Raw genomic sequence first — 27910 nt, forward strand, 5'->3', positions numbered from 1 at the left:
TGCGGTTGAATCTGCACACGAACTGCTTATTTCCAACGACGTCCCCATGTGTTGTCACTCAAAAGGAAGAATACAGACGGCACGAGTCGCTAGTAACCAACACGGGTTTAGACAAATTTGTGCACCAAAGTGAGAAAATCTGGTGAAATGGCGTCAAAGCAGCCATCTATATGACGTGGCTCCCTATGTGTATCGCTTAAGCGCTATCAGCCAATGAATAGGCATGATTGTATACAGGCTTCAGATCACGTGACTCACTCACATAGTCCCAAATGCATCATTATGCAACGCCAATGTTTTCTTGAAAGGGAAATGTTTTGAATGTTTGTTTAAAGTGACTATATATATATATATATATATATATATATATATATATATATATATATATATATATATAAATGTTCTTCTCTTTTGAAATTGATTTGATGATCAGACCATTTTGGAGTTGGTACTAACTCACAAGGACATGTTGATATTAGCTTGTTCACCAGAAAGACCCAATAGACTAGCTACGACTTGTGTGTAAATACACCACAGCACTATCAGTAAAAATAAAAGCTGAATGTTTCTTTCCTCACTCCTGAGGATATGTCTGCCTCTTCAATGCTTTTATTTTCTCCAGCTCTCATGAGCAGGTCTCAATAACATGCTTTCTCTCTTCCAGGAGCTATTCACAGAGGAAAAACAACCGTTTAGGGGGCTTGTGTTGGACTAACAACAATGTGAAATGAATCACTTCATTCGTAGTGGTTTCTCTTGTCATGCACACACTTGAGATGCAAGAGATCACATTATCGGAATCAAGATGACCGCATGCAGCCAAATGATCTCACTTCTTCCACAGTTGGTGAAGCAGACAGATTTGTGTGTTAGACAGAGAGTGGGAGAGATGGTGTGTGTTTGTGTGTGTGTGTGTTTGTGTGTGTGTGTGTGATGTGGTCCGTATGGTAAGGATGCCATAATTGAGTTGGTTCTAAGCTAATTGTTTCAGATCCTTCATGCACGACTAGTTTAATACTGACTGAACAGCTCCGTCTACAGTTTGGAACATGCAAGTGTGTGCATGTGTGTGTGTGTTGCCGAGTTTGCATGTGTGGGAGTGTGTGTGTGTGACATCTGTGGTTAAATGTTTTTTGGCAGGGTGGCACTGTTTAAAATTGGCCTTATTTTGCTGCTAGAATGTGATAGTATGGTCGTTTCTCTCACCATGTCTCTTAGTCTCCATCTCTCTTGTTGTACATATATATATATATATATTCACACACACACACACACACACTCTCTCTCACACACACACACACACACACGTACAGGGCCTCAAAAAAATGTGCCACTATGTTTGATTGCTCATATCATGAAAATGCATAAAGGCATTTTCACTATTTGTGGCATACTTCTATGCAACAACAAAATGACATCACTATGACATCATCATGAGCAACAACTTGCTACAAGTTGTAATAAATAAGTAAATAATTTGGCCCCCAAAAATTGGGGCTAAATGGCAAAAGAGAAGCACATAAGTTTTCTGCCATTAATCACTTAGCTAAATTATTTACTTAATAATTTATTTGTACAGAGTTGTTGCTCATGATGATGTCATAGTGATGTAATTTTGTTCTTTACAAAAAGTCATAGAAGTATGCTAACAATTGTGAAAAACATATTTAATGCATTTTTAAGATAAGAGCAATCAAACAAAATGGCCCCGCTTTTATTATGTTTATATATATATATATATATATATATATATATATATATATATATATATATATATATATATATAATGGGGGATTTTAATATTTTTGAAGCAATGATTGTGCAGAACTCTTTGTATTTGTTGCTTGAATATATTTTTTGCAGTTTAGGAGCCATTCACACCAAACACTGATTGCCTCAAAAAACATAGACGCAGTCACAGCGCCACAAATAGAACAGTGTGGGTGTCTCGAGATGCATTTTTAATAGTTGAAGTTCCTTTTAACTCAACATGGGTGTCTAAAAATGTAGCACTATGGTCAAATATATCCATCTAGCCCATGTTAATATTGGAAAATAATTTTAATTGCATGTTTACACACAAAAACTATTGGAAACACAGTGTGAACTTCTTAAAAAATGACTTCAGTGTAAACAGCCTCTTAGAATGTAAAACATACTTTATTTTATAGCCAAGTAAACCCCCACACACAATCACACTGTTGCCTGCAGATAGACAGTCACGCAGACTATAAATACACATGGTGTGATGTGCATTACTGTGGTATCTGCTTGTATGCAGTATACATTGTGTACTGTGCATTATATGGTATGCTAGTTATCCATTCTGAACATATTCATGGCTGAGATGCTGACATTGCAAACTGTTTCAACGTTCCTCTAAAAATATTTTTATCTCTGTATCATTTTAACACAGGGTCACCACCAAACCAGTCAAAGTTTTATTATGGGTAACCAAAAAACTGGTTACTCTAGTTTTATATATCACAGAGCACAACTTTGGCATAAAAACAAATAACAATAATTGAATAGTTTTGATTGTCCATTGTGCAAAAATCGTAATTATGATCCATTCAAAAAGACATAGCAATCAGAACAGCGGAGTCAGAACAGTCTGAAGATTGTTTGGTGGTTGTAGCTTAAAAACTCTTAGAGGAGTCTTTTGGGATTTTGGAAAAATGTTCAATGACCTGAAAATGTAGAACATTACATTGATTGTTTTCAAGGTTCTGTGAAAACTCCCACCTGGGATTGGTCAGGCAAACAGATAGTCCCGCCCCAAACTCGTGCCATTGTTTTGAGTTCTACCTCATGGGAGAAAACTAAAGGTATTGAGTTTCTATGTGATTTCTAGTCCAGCGTTTTCATTGTTGAATAATGCAATCAGAGGATGTAGACAGCCTTTTCCCTTTCTTCAGATTTCCCATTAATTTGCCTTCATTCACTTGAGGATTATTTAATTTTTAATTATTAATTTCCATTCAATTCAGTTACACTGCACTCACTTCCAATCCTACTGGAGTGTTGTGGGTCCACAACACTCCAGTAGGATTGGAAGTGAGTGCAGTATAAGTGAATTGAATGGAATTAATACAAATTAATAATCGTAATAATCCTAGCATGCTGAGTAACACGTGGCAAGGCCTGGCATTCTCATTTCCTGCTGTGCTTGATGATTTACCCTCTGGCCTCGTTCAGATTAGCACACTCAATGCAGTCTGACAGTACACAATGTTGTTAAATCTAGACTTTATGTATCTTCCTATTACTGTACATTAGCCAGTGTGTGTGTGTGTGTGTGTGTGTGTGTGTGCAGAGGTGGGTAGAGTAGCCAAAAACTGTACTCAAGTAAAAGTACAATTACTTTCAAAAAATTACTCAAGTAGAAGTAAAATTACTAACATAAATAATTGCTTGAGTAAGTGTTAGAAAGTATCCAATTAAAAGAGTACCTTGTTACTTTCACAAATGACATAATAGATGTTTACTCCCCTATATTCCATTACATAATACACATTTAACATGTATTACATAATTAATATTATTATTATTATTCATGGAAATTCTGTCATCATTCACCATCATGTTGTTCCAAACCCGTATGATTTTCTTTCTTCCATGTAACACAATAAGGATATATTAGACAGAATGACTACTTTCAGTGAATGAGTTTTTGTTCTCCATATTTTGAAAGTGAATGGTGACCGAGACAGTTAGTCTCTAACAGGGCTGGACTGGGAAGAGAAATCGGCCCAGGATTTTACATGGCAACTGGCCCAATTGTTGGGGGGGTGGGGGTGTTGTTCGCTGTCCTATTCTGCATGATATGGCACCATTTTGTGGTCCATTCTGCATAACGCGGCGGCTCATTCTTGCCTATTGTGGCACATCCTGCCCGTTTCTCGGCCGACCCACCCGTCTCATGATAGCCATTCCGCCCCTGATTGGCCTCAAAGGGTGTCGACCCACTGGGAAAATGCCCGGAATACAAGTCTGGCAGGGTGGAGGGCGGGGCCGGGTCGTGATCCTACGCACCCGGTCCCGTATTAGGCTAATTATGCCTCTGTGAGGGTTAAAGGCTGACTGCAGGGGACCGTGCGGGAGAGAGAGATTGTTTACGGACATGTCCGTCATGTGTGTTTATGTTGTCTTTTAAGTTTACCATTAAACTATTATTTATATCGTCAAGCCGGTTCTCGCCTCGTCCTTTCCATTGAATACCTTTACAACAAGATTACCAGTCCAGCACTGGTATCTAACATTCTCTCTGACATCTTTTGTGTTCCACAGAATACAGAAGGTCTCGCGGGTTTGGAGAAACATGAGGATAGGGAAATAATGACAGAATATTAAATTATGGCTGAGCTAGGGATAGTTCTCCCAAAAATTTTAACTCTCATCATTTACTCACCCTCATGCCTTCCCAAATGTGTATGTCTTTCTTTCTTCAGCAGAACACAAATTAAGATTTTTAGAAGAATATTTTATATTATAGCTGTAGGTCAGTACAATGCAATTTAAATTGTTTCCACCCATTCACTTGTATTGTATGGACCTTCAGAGCTGAGATATACGTCTAGAAATCTTTGAGTTCAGCAGAAAGAAAGTCATATACATCTGGAGTGGCATGAGGGTGAGTAAATAATGATAATTTTTTTTTTTAAGGGCCCTTGTCAGATCTGGATGAATTTGTCAATAAGAAGAGAGGTTTGGAAACCTTTCTAGTAATTACTACGGTGAAAATGTGAAAATGTCCCACACGGACATTATATATAATGCTGAAATATAAACCAAAGCAAGATCATGTTTTATAAATGCCTACTTTTGCTATTTCATAGCTTTTAAAGTCCTGCGTGGATTCTTATTTCAGAGAATATAACTGTGTAGTTACAGTTTTCAGAATTTAGATCATCTGTTCTGTACAGCAGTACCACCGCTCTCTAAACGCAGAGTATGCAGCCTGCATAGGACACCAACCCCGGTCACAGAACACTTGCTGTGTCTGAAACCACCCCTTATCCACAATATAATTTACCATTTTGAATTAGTGTCTGAATTCTGAGTGACCCACTTGTTCCCTACTTTTGTTCACTTACCCACAATGCACTCTTACCCACTCTTACCCACAATGCACTCTAATTTCGAGTGTACATTTGATACACACTCATGCTCTGTGTATATGCCAGCGTCTGAATTCACTCACTCATTTCGTTCACTCACTGCCATTCACTATATCCACCTTATTTTTCAGCGTAACTTCCGGTATCAGCCACTTCCAGCTTTTTTAGCGATATAAAAATTTTACATTATGCTGCTTTATATTACAGGCTGGCAATATTTGTAATCATTAATTATGATTTTCATAAACGCATTGGTTTTGAATGCATATAGTGTTACCATGTATCGCATTTTACCATCGTTTTATCACACTGTTGCACAGGCAGAATAATGAGAGATCAGGTGCTGACAGGACAGTCATCCGCACCGTCTGACATGCCTCCATAAAATGTACACAACCAGCGGAGAAAAAAAAGCAGCTGGGCAAATGCTGCTTTAACTTTCTTTGCACCAAAACTACATCTTGTTTCCTCTTGGCAAAATAATAAATGCATTTTACTCTCCGTAAACTCACCTCACATCTCTCACGCGCACGGCTCGCTATGCACGCTCAGAAATGCTGTCTGTTCGTGCTCCAGTTGTCAATCACGTGAACAGCAGATCAAAAGGCATTTACACTTAACGTGGATGTTTAAATGGATTTATTCAGTTAATTCGCCAGAAGTAGCTGCGATGGTTTCCAGTATCCCCACGAGGGCACGGGGTAAATATGTAAATACTGCTCATGACATGTGGGACATGGGACAAAGGGCACTGATATATTGCTGCATTGATTTATATACAAAGACATACACTTAAAGCTGATGTCATAAGAGCCCAGTTACAGAATCACCCTGAAAATGACCATCACATTACACAGAAAAGCCCGTGTTAGCATTAGAGCCACAACTTACCTCAGAGTGCTGCCTGAAGTTGGAGTTTCAATTTTAATCTTGAAATATCTACTTGTCTAGGTGTTAAATGAAGGCATTGCGTGATGAAACTATTCTTTTATCACTGTGTGGAGTGAAGAAAGTGTTTCACTTTGAAGAGATTGATGCTGCAGCAGTGATGGACTCGGCTTTAGTGACAGTCTGTGACAGCACACGCAGCTGTGTGAACTTCCGCTGTCGTAAAGGTCCCATTCAATAATCTCTCAATAAATCACACATGAACTCAAATTAAACCCAGTAATGTAACGACAAGAATGCCTCCCATTGTAAAGAAGTACAGGTAAATGTTTTCATTAGAAAGTTACTTGAGTGAAAGTAAAAAGTACCCACTTTTAAACCTACTCTAAAAGTAATTTTTTCCAAAACGTTACTCAAGTAAATGTAGCACGTTACTACCCACCTGTGTGTGTGTGTGTGTGTGTGTGTGTGTGTGTGTGTGTGTGTGTGTGTGTGTGTGTGTGTGTGAAGATAAAATACTTTATCTTTCTGCTTTTTGAAGTCACATAAATGTACAGAGGTATAAATGGTAAGTGGTAACACTTTTAAAAAATCTGTATATATAATACATTATAAAGATATTTGTAATGCATTTTAAAGGTAGTGATAATGCATTGTAATACATGTTATAATCTGTTTTATTTTCATTAATACATTACATTAGATGTTTACACTTTCTAAAGAATATCAGATATGTTTCCCTATGCAAAGCTTGTCCCCCAGGCCTAGGGTGTTGTAGGTAGTTGCTAGGGCATTGCTATGCAATTACTAAGGTGTTCTGAGTTACTTATAGCATGCTGCTGTGCTAGGGCATTCTGGATGTTTGCTAGAGCATTGCTATGTAGTTGCTAGAGTGTTCTGGAGGGGTGCTAGAGCTTTGCTTTGTAGTTTCTAGGGTGCTTTGTATAGTTGTTAGAGTGCTGCAATGGGGTCACTAGGGTGTTCTGAATGGTTGCTAGTGTTGCTATGTAGCTGCTTGGGTGTTTTGGGTGGTTTGTTTAGAGACCAAACAATATCCACCTCGAAGATTCTAGGATATTCTGGTGTCTATGTAATATGGCTCCGGTGTCTCCTTCAATGCAAGTCTATGGGATCTTTTCACCTGATTTATTGTACACCAGGCAAATACCGTCAGTCCAATTGGTTAGAATAGTGTAACCTCTGCTTAACAAGCCCAGCATGATTTGAGATTTCATTCATGTCTGTAGAACAAACGGTATGGGACATTTTATGTGCTGAAGTAAAATAATTATAACCCTAAAAATGAGCTTTAACAATAGTGATGCTAGCCTTAGAGCCTAAGAACTAAAGCAGTAACCATAAATAGTGAATATTATAATAAATAAATAAACCATTAACATTTATTTACACCATAAAACAGCTGATTATGAAGTGTATTAGTATGTATTATGGAATCCATTCATTATAATACATTAAGAATAACTGTATAATCCATTATATACAGGCTTCATAGAAAGTTTTTACGGTTGTCTTTTTGTTCTGATTAAACATATGTTTTGCAGTTTGTGGCCCTCTGAATTGGATTCTTAGAGGACCTTTTGAAACATCTCCTGGGAGACGATATGTCAGTTCCACTTCAAGCCAAATGCTAATACTAACAGTCTTGAGGAAAGCAAACTAATAATAAATGAGGCTCTTTAGCAGTCCTAATAACTGACCTTTGAGCTATCGACACGTGGTGTCAATACCTTTCAGTTTCAAACCACTGCTGGAATAATAGCCTCTTGAAAAGGTCAAATGTGTGTGTTTCCTCACACTACATTTGCTTATTTCACTCTGTGGTACTTAGGGCTTTCTTTGTCTTCTTTGTTCAGATCTTGTTCTTTTTCTTATTGTTGATGTTGCTTTAGTTTTTAACATTTTACAGTAAAGCATACTTGTTACACATATAACATGCAAATGTGCCAGACGGGCTGGTTTGAGTATTTCTGGGATTTTAACACAAAACAGTCTCTAGAATTTACTCAGAATGATGCTAAAAACAAAAAGCATCCAGTGAGCGACAGTTCTGTGGATGGAAATGTCTTGTTGATGAGAGAGATCAACAGAGGATGGCCAGACTGGTTCAAAGTCTACAATAACTCAGATAACCACTCTGTACAATTGTGCCGAGAAGAATATGGTTGGCGCTGTTTTAGAGGGACCTACACAATATTAGGCAGGTGGTTTTAATGTTGTTGCTGATCGGTGGATAGCTCTGTGCGTTTTAATGAGGTTTAGGATCCATAATGGCCAACCACCTTTTTATGATGCTCTGTCAGAGTAAAAGCGCTCTTGTGTGCCTCATGCTGACCTTTAGGTAATGAGTCATTGTGTTCTCTGTACTCTAGTGTACACTATAATCTAGTGATCCCAGCATCTCTGCTATGGTCTATACACTCAGTGATCTGCACTCAGCTTCTGCTGGCCGCAACATCGCTGATCCATGTGTTTATCTGGAAAGAGTGAGTAAAACATTAAACCACTCAGGGGCTAAGGATAGTCACAAATATCGATGACTCAGTGATTAAAAAAGCACTTTGATTGCTAAAAAGATGGATAGCATAGAATAGTAAAGAATAAAGATTTGAATGGAATTTAATTTGAGTGTAAGCTGAATTGGATTGAATTACACTGAATTGAAACTGGATTTAATTGCATTGAATTGATCATAATTTAATATGAAGTGATGTGAGGTGGACTGAACTGAATTGATTGAATTTAATTGATTTTATTGAATGTAAATTGAACTGAAATGAATTGCACTGATTTGAAAAGATTGAATTGATTATTATAGAATTGAATCTCAGGGCAGAGTGCACTAAACTAAATTAAACTCTACTGAAACAAAATTGATGAATCAATCTGAATTGAACTGAATAGAAAGTGAGTGATGGTTGGGAGTGATCTGAAAAGAACTACATTTTAGTCTAAACAATTCTAATTGGATTGAATTAAATTAAATGTATACTAGATTATAATCGCATTAAATTTATTTTAATTGAATATGAAGGGATATGAGGTGGACTTACCTGAATTGAATTAATTTTAGTTTATGTGAAGTGCACTGAACTGAATTAAACAGAGTTAACTAACTTGAAAGTAAATTGAATTACCAAATTAAACTGAACTGAAATGAAGTGATGGAAATGAATGTGAATAGAACAGAAAACTGAAGAGAACTGAACTCAACAGAATTACACTGAATTTAAATTGAATTTTATTGTACTGAAGTGCTTAGAATTGAATCAATCAGAAGTGAAGTGCACTGAACTGAACTGAATTGAATTGAACAGAGTTGAACTATATTATGAGTAAAATGATGAGCTAAATTGAATTTAACTGAGTGATGTCTGAGAATAGAATACAATATAGAATAGAAAAGTAATCTGAATGGATATAAATTTGAGTCAAAGTGATTGTAATGGAATTGGATTGAAATTAACAGAATTGAAACTGGATTAAATTGCATAGAATTGATTATATTTGAATATGAAGTGATGTGAGGTGGACAGAACTGATTTGATCAGACTTGAACCTGAAGTGAATTAATTTTAATTGATGTAAACTGGACTAATCTGAACTGAACAGAATTACACTGATTTGAAACTGAATGGAGTTGTATTAAAGTGATTATAATAGAATTGAAACGGAAGTGAAGTACACAGCACTGAATTAAACAGAGTTGAAATAAATTAAAACTAAATTGACAAACCAAAAGTACATGTACATTTAATTGAAACTGAGTGAAGGTTGAACAGTGTAGAATACTGACGACAACTGAACTGAACAGAACTGCACTGAATTGAAACTGAATTACATTTTATTGAAGAGCTTATAATTTAATTGAATCTAAAGTGCACTAAACTGAACAGAGTTGAACTGTATTATCACAACAATGACCAACCAAACTGAATTTAACTGTATAGAAATTGAGTACAATGAGAATAGAATAAAATACAATAGAAAAGTGATCTGAATGGAACTGAATTTGAGTCAAAGTGCTTCTAATGGAATTGGATTTGAATAAACTCAGTTGAAACTACATTTAATTCCATTGAATTGATTATAATTGAGTCTGAAATCATGGGAAGTGGGCTGAACTGAATTGCTTGGATTCAAACGTGAATTGAAATAATTTTAAATCATGTCAAATTTCAATTGCCTCTGAAGGCTTTTACAACACACTGCGGTTCTAATGCAAACACTATAGGACTGACAGTAGCATGTCAGATATGATTGTCTAAAAGGCACAGCAGGTGCATTTAAACAGCAGGAATCTGATGAGAAATTAGATGCTCCAGCCCTCAGAGAGAGCTACAGCTAACAGGGTGACAGTTCATTAAAACACATGGCAGGATAACATTTGTGTGAGACACACTCTGTGTGTGTGTGAGTGTGTGCAAATTCATTCATTCATGTGTGAGAAAGAGTGTGTGCCTGTGTCCAGATGCTTTCATACATATACATTATGTGTGTGTTGGTGTGTGTTTTTGTGGGCAAGTGCATTCATGCATTTGTGTGAGAAAGAGATGAAGACTAAGTGTGAGTGTGTATGAATAGTTCACCCAAAATGTGCACTTCTTTTATTATTTAATCACCCTCATGTTGTTCCAAACCCATATGACTTTCTTTATTCCGTGGAACACAAAAGGAGATGTTAGGCAGGATGACCACAGTCACCAATCAATGTCATTGCATCTTATTTTCCAAACAATGAAAGTGAATGGTGACTGAGGCTAACATTCTGCCTAACGTCTTTTTTTTTTTGCATTCCATGGAAGTAAGAAAGACATTTTTGAGCAGTCCAATTTGTGATTTTTCTCTTTGGATTCAGAGTTAACAAGAGAATCAGTCCATGTGCTTTTCATATTGAATACGTTACTCTCCATGAGGACAACCTGTGACTGCCATTACCTTAATCAGCTCTGGAACAATCAATGATGCTGCTCAACTCTGACTGGACAACTCCTCGCCATGGCGACAGGACATGCCCTTCACTTATTGGTTAATATTAAGCCCGTAACAGGGATGGGGAAAGGTTTCAAGGGTTGCAGTGTTAAAGGATGATTTATTGCATAATATAATTCTAAATAATGATAATTATATTCTTATTATTTCAAAATATATTATGTAATTATAACTACAGATTTAAAATTATAATAAATAATTGTCCATTTGTTTTGCCCTTGAATATAATCGGATTCGTGTGGCATAATAGGAGTGAAATGCTCCATGTTTTTCAGCTCATTTTTGTTCAGGAACACACACACAACACACACACACACACACACAGAGAGAGAGAGAGAGAGAGAGAGAGAGAGAGAGAGTGTAACAGAAGACAGAATGTCAGATGAAGTCACATGGTTTTGAGAGTCTTGGACATTTTTCTTTCTTTCTTTCTTTCTTTCTTTCTTTCTTTCTTTCTTTCTTTCTTTCCCTTCATTCCATGTCCTTCCTTGCCTGTTCCTTTCTTAATTTTTTCTCCCTTCCTTCCTTCCTTCTTTCCTTCCTTCCTTCCTTCCTATTTTCCTTCCTTCCATGTCCTAAATGCCTGTTCCTTTCTTCATTTTTCTCCCTTCCTTCCTTCCTTCCTTGCCTGTTCCTTCATTTTTCCAACCTTCTTTCCTTCCTGGCTTCCTTCCTTTCTTCATTTTTTCTCCCTCCCTCCCATCCTTCATGCCTTCCTTCCTTCAATTCTTGCCTGTTCCTTTATTCATTTTTTCTCCCTACCTTCCTTCCTTCCTTCCTTGCCTGTTCCTTTCTTCATTTTTTCCCCCTTCCTTCCTTCCTTCCTTCCTTCCTTCCTTCCTTGCCTGTTCCTTCATTTTTCCTACCTTCTTTCCTTCCTTCCTTCAATCCTTGCCTGTTCCTTTCTTCATGTTTTCTCCCTTCCTTCCTTCCTTCCTTCCTTCCTTGCCTGTTCCTTCATTTTTCCTACCTTCTTTCCTTCCTTCCTTCAATCCTTGCCTGTTCCTTTCTTCATGTTTTCTCCCTTCCTACCTTCCTTCCTTCCTTCCTTGCCTGTTCCTTCATTTTTCCTACCTTCTTTCCTTCCTTTCTTCATTTTTTCTCCCTCCCTTCCTTCCTTCCTTCCTTCAATCATTGCCTGTTCCTTCCTTCATTTTCCTACATTCTTTCCTTCGCCTTCCTTTCTTAATTTTTTCTCCCTCCCTTCCTTACTTCTTTCCTGCCTTCCTTCCTTCATTCCATTTTCATTGTTCCTTCATTCTTTCCTTTCTTCCCTGTCCTTTTGGCATTTACTTAATATTTACACCATAGCATTCTTTAACGTTATTTTGGTGTCTTTCATAATTTAAACGCAGAAAATTTGCTTTAAAATATATGTCTTAGTTTCTTTATTTCATAGTTGACGTTTTGCTATTCATTTTCACTTTATTAAATTGTTCTCACTTTGGTTTTAAGATAGAAATTTCTGAATTTTCAGAATAGTGCTTAAAACCCAGTTAACATTTTTATTGTAGTAACTAGGTGTTTTGGTTTAAACTATGATTACGTGGCACATTTTTGTAATGGCTCTTCTCTCTCTCTCTCTCTCTCTCTCTTCTCTTACTCTACCACTCACACACACCTGGGACCGGTGTGTGTGAGTGGTAGACTCACACACACTGTTCTGCAGAACGAATGTGCCTGTTACTGCAGCGATAGAATAATGAGATTATCAAATCAGAACACACATAATGTCATCTATCCAGACTGGTGGAAACAAAAAAAAAATATTACCAACATCATCAAAATGGCACAGACAACCTGATCTAAGGAATAAAAACAATGACTGTGACAAATTGATGTTGTGTAGTGATAAAAAGTAATTGAGTTATCATGTATCTGTCTTCATTCAATGTCTAAAATTCAAGCGCATTAACTTCAGTGTCAATGTGACCTTACGAGTGATAACTCAAGTAGGCGTTCCTTCTTCACGGCACTATCCAACTGTAGGTGGCAGATCACGTGAACTTCCCCTTCTGCACTCTCAATAGTCATACATTGGCACTATGTAGATAAGGTTGTTTCTAGTTTTATTAGTTGTATTCAGTGTCAATGCACCAACTCAAGTTTAATGCGGTCACCCTAGTTGAAATCCTCATTGTTTTTGTGCTGGATAAAAACTGCTGTGGTTATGTATTGAAAATATATTGCCTGAATGCGTTAGGTTCTATAACACTGTTGACTACTGAATGCTTCAATGGTTTGGTTTATTTTGAATCATGTTTCCCATGCATTCCTCCTATCAACTCAGTTCATTTTATAGTGAGAGAGGCCACACACACACCACAGTATGACTAAGCTCATCAACAGCCAGGACTGGAACCAAAGCCCAACCGTATAAAAGATCAACCCACTGCCACAGATAGCTATAAAACCGCTTTTAAATTCTCGCAGTATCAGAGCTGTGCAAGGCTCTGCATTGTATACAGTAAATAAACCACCTACGAGCATCAGCTGTAATCTCCTCACATCCCACTCGAGAACTTGTGCTAAAGCAAGCGTTCGTCTTCACACTGGGGAGGAGGACCATGGCAGAGTCGGGGGGCATTCTGATATCACCCTCCCATTCTGATGAAGAAACAAACACTTGCCCACCCTACAGATCAAAATGGCCCCCAAAAGATTGCATCTTAGTACGGTTCCTGAGGAGGATCACTGCCGAGGTGAACTGGGAATGACGAATCGAATACTATGAAAAACTGTACAATTCACATGTTAATGCATTACTCAAATCATGCAGCGTATTGAAGAGAGGTGTGGTACTACTTTTCTAACTGATTGGACTTAAAATTTTTGTCTGGTTGAAGATAAAATCTGCAACAAAACAAAAAAAAATCCTGTAGACTTGCATTGAAGGAGAGACTTGAAATTTACTGAACAGTATCTGGGGACCAGAATATTATAGACAACTTGGAGCTGGGATCTTTTGGTTTTGGCTAGTATGGAACAACCCAGGACACCCTAGAAACCACACAGAAATATGCTAAACAAATATGCTCAGAATTCCTTAACAACCACAAAGCAACACCATGGCAACCCCCCAGAACACCCTAGCAAGGTGTACAAACTTTATATTCTATCTCCTTACCCTAACCCTATCCCTAAACATAACACAACCCCTAAACCCAACACAACCCCTAAACCCAACACAACCCCTAAACCCAACACAACCCCTACACCTAACACAACCCCTAAACCCAACACAACCCCTAAACCCAACACCACCCCTAATCCTAACACAACCCCTAAACCCAACACCACCCCTAAACCCAACACAACCCCCAAACCTAATGCAACCCCTAAACCCAACACTACCCCTAAACCCAACACCACCCCTAAACCCAACACAACCCCTAAACCCAACACAACCCCTAAACCCAACACCACCCCTAAACCCAACACAACCCCTAAACATAACACAACCCCTAAACATAACACAACCCCTAAACCCAACACAACCCCTAAGCCCAGCACCACCCCTAAGCCCAACACCACCCCTAAGACCCAGCACAACCCCTAGACCCAGCACCACCCATAAGCCCAGCACAGCCCCTAGACCCAACACATCCCCTAAGCCCAGCACAACACAACCCCTAAACCTAACACAGCCCCTAATCCTAACACAACCCCTAGGCCCAGCACAGCCCCTAGGCCCAGCACAGCCCCTAGATCATATCACAGCCCCTAGGCCCAGCACAGCCCCTAGGCCCAGCACCGCCCCTAAGCCAAGCACCAGCCCCTAGGCCCTAAGCCCAGACACCCTAGACCAAGCACCGCCCCTAGACCAGACACAGCCCCTAGGCCCAGCACAGCCCCTAAGCCAAGCACAGCCCTAGGCCACTAGCCCCTAGGCCCAGCACAGCCCCTAGGCCAAGCACTGACCCTAGGCCCAGCACTAGCCCCTAGGCCCAGCACACAGCCCCTAGGCCCAGCACTGCCCCTAGGCCCAGCACTGACCCTAGACCTGGCACAGCCCCTAGGCCCAGCACAGCCCCTAAGCCCAGCACAGCACCTAGGCCTAGCACAGCCCCTAGACCTAGCACAGCCCTAAGCCCAGCACAGCCCCTAAGCACCTAGCACAAGCCCCTAGGCCTAGCACAGCACCTAGGCCCAGCACAGCCCCTAGGCCCAGCACAGCCCCTAGGCCCAGCACAGCCCTAAGCCCAGCACCACCCCTAGGCCTAGCACAGCCCCTAAGCCAAGCACCGCCCCTAAGCCAAGCACTGACACCTAAGCCCAGCACCACCCCTAGGCCAAGCACAGCCCCTAAGCCCAGCACAGCCCCTAGGCCCAGCACACAGCCCCTAAGCCTAGCACAGCCCCTAGGCCCAGCACAACCCCTAGGCCCAGCACAGCCCCTAGACATAGCACAGCCCCTAGGCATAGCACAGCCCCTAGACCAAGCACATCCCTAGGCCCAGCACTGCCCCTAGGCCCAGCACAGCCCCTAATCCTATCACAGCCCCTACACCCAGCACAGCCCCTAGGCCCAGCACTGCCCCTAGGCCCGGCACTGACCCTAAGCCCAGCACAGCCCCTAAGCCCAGCACAGCACCTAATCCTATCACAGCCCCTACACCTAGCACAGCCCTAAGCCCAGCACAGCCCCTAAAAATAGCACAAGCCCTAATCCCAGCACAGCCCCTAAGCCTAACACAGCACCTAGGCCCAGCACAGCCCCTAAGCCTAGCACAGCACCTAGGCCTAGCACAGCCCCTAAGCCCAGCACAGCACAGCCCCTAGGCCAAGCACAAGCCCTAAGCCTAGCACAGCCCCTAAGCCTAGCACAGCCCCTAGGCCTAGCACAGCCCCTAGGCCTAGCACAGCCCCTAAGCCCAGCACAGCCCCTAAGCATAGCACAGCCCCTAGACCAAGCACAGCCCCTAGGCCTAGCACAACCCCTAAGCCCAGCACCACCCTAGGCCCAGCACAGCCCCTGCACCTAACACAGCCCCTAGGCCCAGCACAGCCCCTAGGCCAAGCACAGCCCCTAGGCCCAGCACAGCCCTAGGCCCAGCACAGCCCCTAGACCTAGCACAGCCCTACACCTAGCACAACCCTAAGCCTAGCACAGCCCCTAAGCCTAACACGACCCCTAGGCCTAGCACAGCCCCTAGGCCCAGCACCAGCCCCTAGGCCCAGCACAGCCCCTAGGCCCAGCACAGCCCCTAGGCCAAGCACAGCCCCTAGGCCCAGCACTAGCCCCTAAGCCCAGCACAGCCCCTAGGCCAGCACAGCCCCTAGGCCCAGCACAGCCCCTAGGCCCAGCACAGCCCCTAGGCCCAGCACAGCCCTAGGCCCAGCCAGCCCTAGGCCCAGCACAGCCCTAGGCCCAGCACAGCCCCTAGGCCCAGCACAGCCCTAGGCCTAGCACAGCCCTAGGCCCAGCACAGCCCTAGGCCCAGCACAGCCCCTAGGCCCAGCACAGCCCTAGGCCCAGCACAGCCCCTAGGCCCAGCACTAGCCCCTAGGCCTAGCACAGCCCCTAAGCCCAGCACAGCCCTAGGCCTAGCACAGCCCCTAGGCCCAGCACAGCCCCTAGGCCCAGCACAGCCCCTAGGCCCAGCACAGCCCTAGGCCCAGCACAGCCCCTAGGCCCAGCACAGCCCTAGGCCCAGCACAGCCCCTAGGCCCAGCACAGCCCCTAGGCCCAGCACAGCCCTAGGCCCAGCACAGCCCCTAAGCCCAGCACAGCCCCTAGGCCCAGCACAGCCCCTAGGCCCAGCACAGCCCCTAGGCCCAGCACTGACCCCTAGGCCCAAGCACTAGCAGCCCTAGGCCCAGCACAGCCCTAGGCCCAGCACAGCCCTAGGCCTAGCACAGCCCTAGGCCCAGCACGACCCCTAGGCCCAGCACAGCCCCTAGGCCCAGCACAGCCCTAGGCCCAGCCTGGCCCTAGGCCCAGCACAGCCCCTAGGCCCAGCACAGCCCCTAGGCCCAGCACAGCCCCTAGGCCTAGCACGACCCCTAGGCCCAGCACAGCCCCTAGGCCCAGCACAGCCCCTAGGCCTAGCACAGCCCCTAGGCCCAGCACTGGCCCTAGGCCCAGCACAGCCCCTAGGCCCAGCACAGCCCTAGGCCTAGCACAGCCCCTAGGCCAGCCTGGCCCTAGGCCCAGCACAGCCCTAGGCCAGGCCTGACCCTAGGCCTAGCACAGCCCCTAGGCCCAGCACAGCCCCTAGGCCCAGCACTAGGCCCCTAGGCCCAGCACTGCCCTAGGCCCAGCACAGCCCTAGGCCTGGCCTGACCCTAGGCCCAGCACAGCCCCTAGGCCTAGCACAGCCCTAGGCCTAGCACAGCCCCTAGGCCCAGCACAGCCCCTAGGCCTAGCACAGGCCCTAGGCCCAGCACAGCCCCTGCACCTAGGCCAGCAGCCCTAGGCCCAGCACTGGCCCTAGGCCCAGCACAGCCCCTAGGCCCAGCCTGACCCCTAGGCCCAGCACAGCCCCTAGGCCAGGCACTGACCCTAGGCCCAGCACAGCCCCTAGGCCCAGCACAGCCCCTAGGCCTAGCACAGCCCTAGGCCTAGCACAGCACCTAGGCCCAGCACTGGCCCCTAGGCCTAGCACAGGCCCTAGGCCCAGCACAGGCCCTAGGCCAAGCACGGCCCTAGGCCCAGCACTGCCCCTAGGCCCAGCACAGCCCCTAGGCCTAGCACAGGCCCTAGGCCCAGCACAGCCCCTAGGCCCAGCACTGGCCCTAGGCCCAGGCACTGACCCTAGGCCCAGCACAGCCCCTAGGCCCAGCACAGCCCTAGGCCTAGCACAGCCCTAGGCCCAGCACAGCCCCTAGGCCCAGCACAGGCCCTAGAGCCTAGCACAGGCCCTAGGCCCAGCACTGGCCCCTAGGCCTGGCACAGCACCTAGGCCCAGCACAGCCCCTAGGCCTAGCACAGCCCTAGGCCTAGCACAGCCCTAGGCCCAGCACTGACCCCTAGGCCCAGCACAGCCCTAGGCCTAGCACAGCCCCTAGGCCTAGCACGGCCCCTAGGCCTAGCACAGCCCCTAGGCCCAGCACAGCCCCTAGGCCCAGCACAGCCCCTAGGCCCAGCACAGCCCCTAGGCCTAGCACTGACCCTAGGCCCAGCACAGCCCTAGGCCCAGCACAGCCCCTAGGCCCTAGCACAGCCCCTAGGCCCAGCACAGCCCCTAGGCCTAGCACAGCCCCTAGGCCCAGCACAGCCCCTAGAGCCCAGCACAGCCCCTAGGCCTAGCACAGCCCCTAGGCCTAGCACAGCCCTAGGCCCAGCACAGCCCTAGGCCTAGCACCACCCTAGGCCTAGCACAGCCCCTAGGCCCAGCACCGCCCCTAGGCCCAGCACAGCCCCTAGGCCCAGCACAGCCCCTAGGCCAAGCACAGCCCCTAGGCCCAGCACTGCCCTAGGCCCAGCACAGCCCTAGGCCTAGCACAGCCCCTAGGCCCAGCACGACCCCTAGGCCCAGCACAGCCCCTAGGCCCAGCACTGCCCCTAGGCCCAGCACTAGCCCCTAGGCCCAGCACAGCCCTAGGCCCAGCACCAGCCCATAGGCCCAGCACAGCCCTAGGCCCAGCACAGCCCTAGCACAGCCCCTAGGCCCAGCACAGCCCCTAGGCCCAGCACAGCCCCTAGGCCTAGCACAGCCCCTAGGCCCAGCACAGCCCCTAGGCCCAGCACAGCCCCTAGGCCTAGCACAGCCCATAGGCTCAGCACGGCCCTAGGCCCAGCACCACCCCTAGGCCTAGCACAGCCCTAGGCCCAGCACAGCCCTAGGCCCAGCACAGCCCTAGGCCCAGCACAGCCCCTAGGCCAAGCACAGCCCCTAGGCCCAGCACTAGCCCTAGGCCCAGCACTGGCCCCTAGGCCTAGCACAGCCCCTAGGCCCAGCACAGCCCTAGGCCCAGCACAGCCCCTAGGCCCAGCACAGCCCCTAGGCCCAGCACTGACCCCTAGGCCCAGCACCAGCCCATAGGCCCAGCACAGCCCCTAGGCCCAGCACAGCCCCTAGACCCAGCACCGCCCCTAGGCCCAGCACAGCCCCTAGGCCCAGCACAGCCCCTAGGCCTAGCACAGCCCATAGGCCCAGCACAGCCCCTACAGCCCAGCACCAGCCCCTAGGCCTAGCACAGCCCATAGGCTCAGCCAACCCTAGGCCCAGCACGACCCCTAAGCCTAGCACAACCCCTAGGCCCAGCACAGCCCCTAAGCCCAACACCACCCATAAGCCCAGCACAGCCCCTAGACCCAGCACAGCCCCTAGACCCAGCACCACCCCTAGGCCTAGCACAGCCCATAAGCCCAACACAACCCCTACACCCAGCACCACCCCTAAACCTAACACAACCCATAGACCCAACACAGCCCCTACACCCAACACCACCCCTAAACCTAACACAACCCATAAGCCCAGCACAGCCCTACACCTAGCACCACCCCTAAGCATAACACCACCCCTAGACCCAACACCACCCCTAAGCCCAGCACAGCCCTTAACATAACACAACCCTAAACATAACACAACCCTAAACATAACACAACCCTAAACCCAAGCACCACCCATAAACCCAACACCACCCCTAAACCCAACACAACCCATAAACCCAACACAACCCCTAAACCCAACACCACCCCTAAACCCAACACAACCCCTAAACCTAACACAACCCCTAAACCCAACACAACCCCTAAACCCAACACCACCCCTAAACCAAACACCACCCCTAAACCCAACACAACCCCTAAACCCAACACAACCCCTAAACATAACACAACCCCTAAACATAACACAACCCCTAAACCCAACACAACCCCTACACCCAACACCACCCCTAAACCTAACACAACCCATATACCCAACACTACCCCTAAACCTAACCCTCACAGAAAACGTTCTGCATTTTTTAATTTTTGTAGTATGATTTATAAGCTGTTTTCCTCATGGGGACCGACAATTGTCCCCACAACATAAACATTTTGGGGTTTTACTATCCTTATGGGGACATTTGGTCCCCACCAAGTGATACACACACACACACACACACACACACACACACACACACACACACACACACACACACACACACACACAGGCTGTGAGTGATAGATGTACAGTTTGTTCAGTTGATTGAAATAATGATTCATTATCACAACCAACATTTTCCTGAATTTTTAGTTCCATTAAATTGGTTAGGAAAGACATTTTCATTTTTCGGCTTAATGATCGATACCAAGATACTCTCTTTCCCTCACTGCTTTTCTTACATTCACTTCAAATTTAATACGATGTCTTCCCTGACTAAGGCCCATTGGATGCTATGCTTGGAAGTTAGGGTCCAGATTTTTCCTAAAAAAAAGACTTAAATACTGGGGTGTTTTTCCACCAAAGCTTACAGGCCTTATTCACAGTCCATCTTTGATATTTAACGGGAATGAAAACGAGGCTGTGAGGCATAGACTTACCATCTTTTCAATGACATGCATGGTATGAAGCCAGGGAACTCAGAGATCCCATCTGATTTTCTACAACTCATGTTGTCTGGAGTTTTGGTCTACTGAATGTTCCTGGAAATATATATTTTTAAACATGTTGTCCACGGAACGATCCAAAAACACTTTAAACTGGAGTACAGCCCACTGTAGAGACTGTACGTCTATCCCTCACAGCCTCGTTGTCTTTCCTGTAAAAAATCAAAGATGCCGCTGCTGTGAATAAGGTCTATTTCATACCTTCAGAAGATTGAAGAATGTTGCTTGAGTCACATGAACTACTTTAATGATACCTTTGAGTGCTTTCGTAAGCTTTCAAATAAGGCACTGTTAACTGCCGTAGTATTTAAAAGACACACTGCGATATGCATTAAAACATCTCCTTTTGTGTTTCGCATAAGATAGAATGTCATACAAGTTTTGAACAACATAATAATGTAATTATGAACATCCTATTAAACACCAAGCTCTCTAAAAGTTTTAAAATGAAGCCACAAGCACAGAATATGCTCTTAAATTCAGTGTTAAATTTTCGACAGCTTCACAGTGTGTTACACCAATAACATGCAGTTGTTTTGAGTCTATTGTTATTCTCATAGTATGAAGCCAATTCTATCAAGGTGCACTTTGACCTCTCAACCTTTTGACCCAGGCAGTATTTTTCTTCAATATACCACCACAGCTGTGAATTACTTAGCTTTATTTCCAATATGTGCATAAGAGTGTGCACATGAGGTCAAAAGAGCAACTCCAACGCAATAAGTACTCAGTGAAAAGGAAAAATAAATCTCCCTGGTGCCACTTGCAAAACAAATCGATCTGGCTTGACTTCTATAAATAGAATTCATAGCGGCACGCTCAAGTGGGCAGGCAGCCTTCAGGGGAGGACTGCACAATCAATCCTTACAAGTCCAAAAGATCAGTAAAAGCCGATTAAGTTCACAAAAGTGCATGGCAGGAGTTGTGCCGTGTGGTCATGGTGTGTAGCGGTAATGAATGCATGTTTTTGTTGGTACTGAGCACTGCGGTGTGGGTGGACAAGTGGGCGTCTTGCGTTCAGAAGGTTTTGAAGAGGCTACATGTCAATGGGATGCATTCTCATTAAATGTGCTGCTGTTTCTGTAGGGATACAATTATGGTTGACTCTACTTTGGGCTCGACAGTTACATTTAGGTAGAGATTAAAACTTTGGAAACACTTTATAATAACCACACGGTATAAAGTATTTGTAAAGCATTAGTTTATAGTCAATTGATCATTTATAAGTTATTGTTGCTACATTAATAAACTGCATACAAATAGTTTGTAATTTGTTTATATTTACTTTAGCAAGTTAATAAGTTAATTTATAGGCTGTTTGATAATGTTTGTTAACATGAATGGTAAATGGTCTGCACTTATATAGCGCCTTTTTAACCTTAACGGTATTCAAATCACTTTACACTGTGACACATTCACCCATTCACACACACTTTAATACACCAATGGCGGCAGAGCCGCAATGCAAGGTGCTAGCCTGCCATTGGGAGCAACTTGGGGTTCAGTGTCTTGCCCAAGGACACTTCGGCATGTGGGCCAGGAATCGAACCGCCAATCCTGCAATTAGTGGACATCCTGCTCTAACACCTGAGCCACAGCCGCCCCCCAGTGAACAAGTGAATAAAGAAATTATATACAGTATGTAATTAATTGGGTTTCCATTTAAACATAAGTAATGTATTTGTTACTGTTTTAGTAACAGTTACTATTAAAACAATTATTACTTAATATATAGACCATAAGCTATATAAACTAAGCATTTTGTGTGACCTAATCTAAAGTGAGAACTGTATATGCCTAATTAAACTTGTATTAATGATCCATTATTCTGAAAACTTGGTCGTGACATAACCATCTCCACAGCATCTCAATCACAAAGGCTCAAAACAGACACTAAATGTAAAAAAAAAAAATAAAATAAAATAAAAAAAAAGCACAGGAATAATAGTGAGATTGGAAAATCCACAGTTCATTAAAAGATATTCTCTAATTGCTCAAATGCCACTTTAGCATGTTCCATCCTATTAAGCTTTATGAGCAGACTTGTTCTCATAATTACCAATTAAAATGACTGTTTAATTCAGATTCATCAGTGGACCTACTATAAATATTTCTTTAAATTTAATCAGATTCCAGAAGGAAGCCCTAAAATACAGTCTGAATACAGTCTGTGCGCATGCTCTGGAAACAGCCAGCATGTCACCACGGTCACAAAACAGTGATAAAATGGCAAAAAACAAAACATAAATAGAAAAGTGCATGTAATGTTATATTATTGACTTTTAAAAGATATTTGGACAATTCAGTGTCTATTCAACTTCATTAGTAAAAATGCACTTACTATACTATAAGTGTACAAGCGACGTCACGCCTTACAGGTTACTTTTCTCAGTGTTGGATGGAACAATAACAGTAGTTTCTGGTTACTGTCCTGAGATTTGAACGCTGATCAAGAAATAATTCCGCTTTCAGGATTCAGGCCGGGAGGCGCCCACTTTAGGAAGATACATTTTTCTCTCATAGAAAACACTTTTTAGCCAAATCACCACTTTGATCACAAGTTTCAATGGGCAAAATTAGATATTCAATACACTAACAATGTTTTTACTTAAAATAAAATGAAAATGTTTAAGTTTGCAAGGCATAGAACCTGATAATAATAAATTAAAAAAATAAATAAATGATTAAACTACACTAATGGACCAAATGGTTTTCAGGTCTTAGCTGGTCTCCAAGCCTGTTCAATCTGGTCTGGTTTGCTGGTTTAAAAAGTGCTCTTGTCAGCTAGTCAGCCTTGTTGACCAACTAGCCGGCCATCTAAACCAACTGAACACCACCTTAGCTAGGCTAGGAGACCAGCTACTCATCTTAAACCAGCTAAGACCAGCAAACTAGCATAGGCTGGTATAAACATATTATTTAATCGCTTAAAACAGGCTGCAATTTGGCTACAGTGAGTCTCAATGGGGGTTAAAAAATGCATTTAAAGGGTTTGTTTTTGTAGTAATTTTATTATTATTAAAAATGATTTTACATTTTTACTATACAGTAGTAATATATATTTTTTCATAATGTCTTCAATTTCAAACGTCCATTTAAACCAAACTTTTATTTTGATGGATCACTTCGTCAGCTTCTATGTCTGTTTGACGGAAGTTTCACACTTCTGGATAAGCACTTCCCTATGTGGTCATGTGATTGTTACTCCATATGAGGCTGAGATTTCATTAAATAAATAGTCTTGAATGTGCTGTACACTTCGCATTAAATGAGCGTTTCACTCTCCGTAATCTTATACACAGATTACATTAGTCATATTGTGATGTTTTTAGGGAGTCAGTGCCATCACACATCACTTTGAAGTGTGCAACAAAAGAGAACTGGATATTTCTTAAATTAAATTGCAGGCTGCTGTGGTTTAATAATCAGACTAGGACACATGAACAACACATTTACAAGATCAACTGAAGATTTAGTGAATCATTTGCTAAAGTGAATAGAAACATACAACATACTATTTATATGTAGCTTATTAATGTATTAATAATGTAGGCACAATAGTTTATAAATGATCAATTAACTATAAACTAATGCTTTACAAATAATTAATACCATGTAGTTATTAAAAAGTGTTACAAAAACATTTTAAAAAACTGAATGCATTTTTTTAACCCCCATTGAGACTCAATGTAGCAAAATTGCAGCCTGTTTTAAGCGATTAAATAATATGTTTATACCAGCCTATGCTAGTTTGCTGGCCTTAGCTGGTTTAAGATGAGTAGCTGGTCTCCTAGCCTAGCTAAGGTGGTGTTCAGTAGAGTTTAGATGGCCGGCTAGTTTGTCAACAAGGCTGACTAGCTGACAAGAGCACTTTTTAAACCAGCAACCCAGACCAGCTTGAACAGGCTTGGAGACCAGCTAAGACCTGAAAACCATTTGGTCCATTAGTGTGGTTTAAGCATTTATTTATTTATTTTATTTTTTTGCAGAGAAAGTTCTGAAATTGCTTGCTCTTTGAACTTGTTATCTGTTTGTCAATCATCTCGCTCACATCTAGTGTTAAGCCAATCTTTATTAAGTCAATTGCCTCACATGGTGTATGATCGACGTGTAATCAGGTAGCCAATCAACTTGCTTACTCTCCAGGGCATAACATTTAAATTCGTTCAGTTTGCAATTATGCTGCTTTAACTGGAGCACATTGCGAGAGTTTTCTATGAAAATGGTATTTGCTCAGGTGGTTGCTGAGATTTTCTATTAAAAGCTTGCATGGTAAGGTCTGCTTTTGGCCATGACACATAGAAGTGAATCTTTATCAAGGTAAGCCGTAGCCAAATCAAGCACTAGCACACATTGCTATCTTAGGACATTAGTGTAAATAAATCCACACATAACTAGGCTAAATCCCTAGTCTAATAATCGCTGGGCTTTACTGGTCCAGGTACACATTATGAGTCAGGTCACTAGCCGTTTAAGCCATTTGTTCAAGCAGTGCCTAGTCACATAAATATCTAGTTAATTAGTGTTATGCCATTCGGCCAAGCAGGCCAAGGCTCACCAAGCTAGCATACACTCTTCGGAGCAGCAGCAATACACAATTCTTGGCGGTAGATCTGCTTGTTTGGGGGGTTGTGTTTTGTGTTATGAATTTGTACAGCTTCCCTGATTTGTTGAGGGATTTTATTTGTCTAATTTTGCAGCAGAATGTCATACATGCTTGATACATTATGTCTTGCGTTTTTCTAATTGTGCAATAGCAGCATGTCCACATGCTTAACTCAGTATGTCTGTGTTTGTTCTAGCAGTAGCAAGTCTCCGTATTTGCACTGCAGCATCAGGAGCATAGCAGTACTAGTCCGCCAAGACCAATATCCTATCAATATGTCATACCCACATTAACATGCTAAATCCTCTCGAGTGTTGGCATGCCTGAACTATGTTGAAATCGCTCTTTCAAGAAAATATTTGAGCTAATGTACAGTTTAGCATTTTCGTAGAATCCCTTTGTAGCACAACAGCAACACAAGCACTGTTGATCTTTTTCATTGCTAGTGAAACAGAGAAGATAAATACCTTTTTTGGAATGGTGTGGTGGAATGTAATACATTGTTACTAAAGTCTTGTCAATTCTTTTCTTCCTCATCAGCTAAATTTGTATTAAAACGGCATACTAGCTTCAATATGAGTCAGCAAATTTAGCCTTTGTACTTCCAGATAAAGTCTTATTAAGCTAAAAGCTTTACTGGCTCCACTAGCCTTCTATACTTTCTTTTGTATACATATAATGCCTACACTTCCTTTCCCGGCCCCCTCAGCAGTTGCCAAAGGAGGGAGGGATTGGGGGGCACTAATTGGACACCCCCTCTAATCTCTGAGCCCAGAATAAGATCAAAGACGCAGCAGGTTTTGTGTGACCTATACTAGATGCCTGTTTTAGTGGTGACTTAGCTCATATTTTCTGCTTGAGTGTGCTTGCAGGTGAAGCCAAGATTTGGGCAAATTATCCTTCTTGGAAATTTTCTGATTGGCAAGGATGATAGAAGTTACAGGTGTTGGCCGCCCACCAAAACACAACTGGATTAAAGTGTGAAAGCACATCATGTTGCTAATTTCTGCTTGCCATACGTATTTCATTGTTGGTACTCTTGAAAGTAGATTCTCTGTCATATTACTTTAGGACTTTGCCATTTAGTTAATGCCTTTATTTACAGTTACTTACAATATAGTTCTCACAGGGACAGTCCTTTGGAGAAACTTGGTTTAGTTTCTTGTCTGAACACTTCCATTAAATGGTTTGTCAATCGTAGTCTGTTGCACCATGGGTCTAGCAAGCAAGCTTTACATGAACCAATTGCTTTATAGGGTTCTGGAGTTGGCTATGTAGTTGTTTGGAGGTTAAACACGTTATTGATGTTACGTGGTAGGTTCTTTAGATCAGAATACTTGTTTCTGTTTTTTTTCCAGTGGATACATAGATGGTTTTCTAAAGAACAAGAGAGTAAAAATGTTCCTTTTTGTGAAATTCATATGCCACTAGACAATTGCCAATGGGGAATAAACTTAATTCAAAGAGAAAACAAGTTTATTTTTCATACCCCTGTGGCAAATTGTTTTCTTTTTTCCTTTTTATTATTTTTTTGCAGTGTTTGGCAGCATAGTCATTATTTCAGTGTTGTTGGAGGTGTCATTTTTGTTCTGATTTCTGTTCTCTCTTTGGTCCTCAGGTTATGGCCATGCGGCTCCAGGCACAGATGCAGGAAAGGCGTTCTGCATGTTTTATGCAGTTTTGGGCATTCCTCTCACACTGGTGATGTTTCAAAGTCTCGGCGAGAGAATGAACACCTTCGTCAAGTATCTGCTCAAGCGTATCAAAAAGTGCTGTGGGATGCGCATTACGGATGTGTCCATGGAGAACATGGTGACTGTAGGGTTCTTCTCCTGCATGGGAACGCTCTGTATCGGAGCGGCGGCTTTCTCCCACTACGAGGACTGGAGTTTCTTCCAATCCTATTACTATTGTTTCATAACGCTCACTACCATTGGGTTTGGGGACTTTGTAGCCCTGCAGAAGAACAGAGCCTTGCAGAGAAAGCCACTCTACGTGGCATTTAGCTTCATGTACATCTTAGTGGGGCTGACAGTAATCGGAGCATTTCTCAACTTGGTGGTGTTGCGTTTCCTGACCATGAACAGTGAGGACGAGCGGCGGGATGCGGAGGAGAGAGCCTCGCTCGCGGGAAACCACAGTAGCATGATTATCCATATCCAGGAGGACACGCTTCAGAGGAGGCGACGGAGACGAGAGCAGCAGCAACAACACTACAGATCAGAAGTCCCTGATCTCCAATCTGTGTGCTCATGCATGCATTACCATTCGCATGAGTTTGGGAGTTCGGTCGGTCTTGGGTTGGGCATGGGAGGAGGCGGAGGGGGAGCGTTTCCGCACCAGAACTCGTTCGGCTCCCAGTTGAGTCCACATCAGTACTACAACTCAGCGGTGTCCTACCGCATTGAGGAAATCTCACCAAGCACGTTGAAAAACAGCTTCCAACCCTCGCCCATCAGCTCCATCTCACCTGGGCTGCACAGCTTCACGGAAAACCTACGATTGATGAGAAGACGCAAATCCATTTGAGGCTAAATGTAACCTGGTTTGGCAATCCTGCACTTTGTCCTTTTGTTCTGGCTCGTACAAGATTATAAACACATGGAAGGGATGTCAGACCATGTGAGCAGGACAGTCGATTGGTTGACGTATATATGGTATATGATTTTGCTGATTAAGAAAAAGCATGAAGCATGGATATCTATTTTTGCAGATAAACAGCACCTGGGCGTTCTTTACCTGTTT

At 43.4% G+C, this 27910-nt stretch overlaps 1 protein-coding gene across 1 annotated transcript in view; it reads left to right on the forward strand.

Moving 5' to 3' along the window:
- LOC127651010 (potassium channel subfamily K member 9-like) overlaps positions 1-27694 on the forward strand; it is a 50447-nt gene extending 22753 nt beyond the window's left edge. Inside the window, exon 2 of the mRNA XM_052136702.1 lies at positions 26784-27694. Within this exon, the coding sequence (XP_051992662.1) occupies positions 26784-27694 (911 nt within the window). The remainder of the gene's footprint in view (positions 1-26783) is intronic.
- The last annotated feature ends 216 nt before the right edge of the window (positions 27695-27910 follow it).

This window comes from Xyrauchen texanus, chromosome 10, assembly GCF_025860055.1.
Source record: "Xyrauchen texanus isolate HMW12.3.18 chromosome 10, RBS_HiC_50CHRs, whole genome shotgun sequence".
Classification (NCBI taxonomy): domain Eukaryota; kingdom Metazoa; phylum Chordata; class Actinopteri; order Cypriniformes; family Catostomidae; genus Xyrauchen; species Xyrauchen texanus.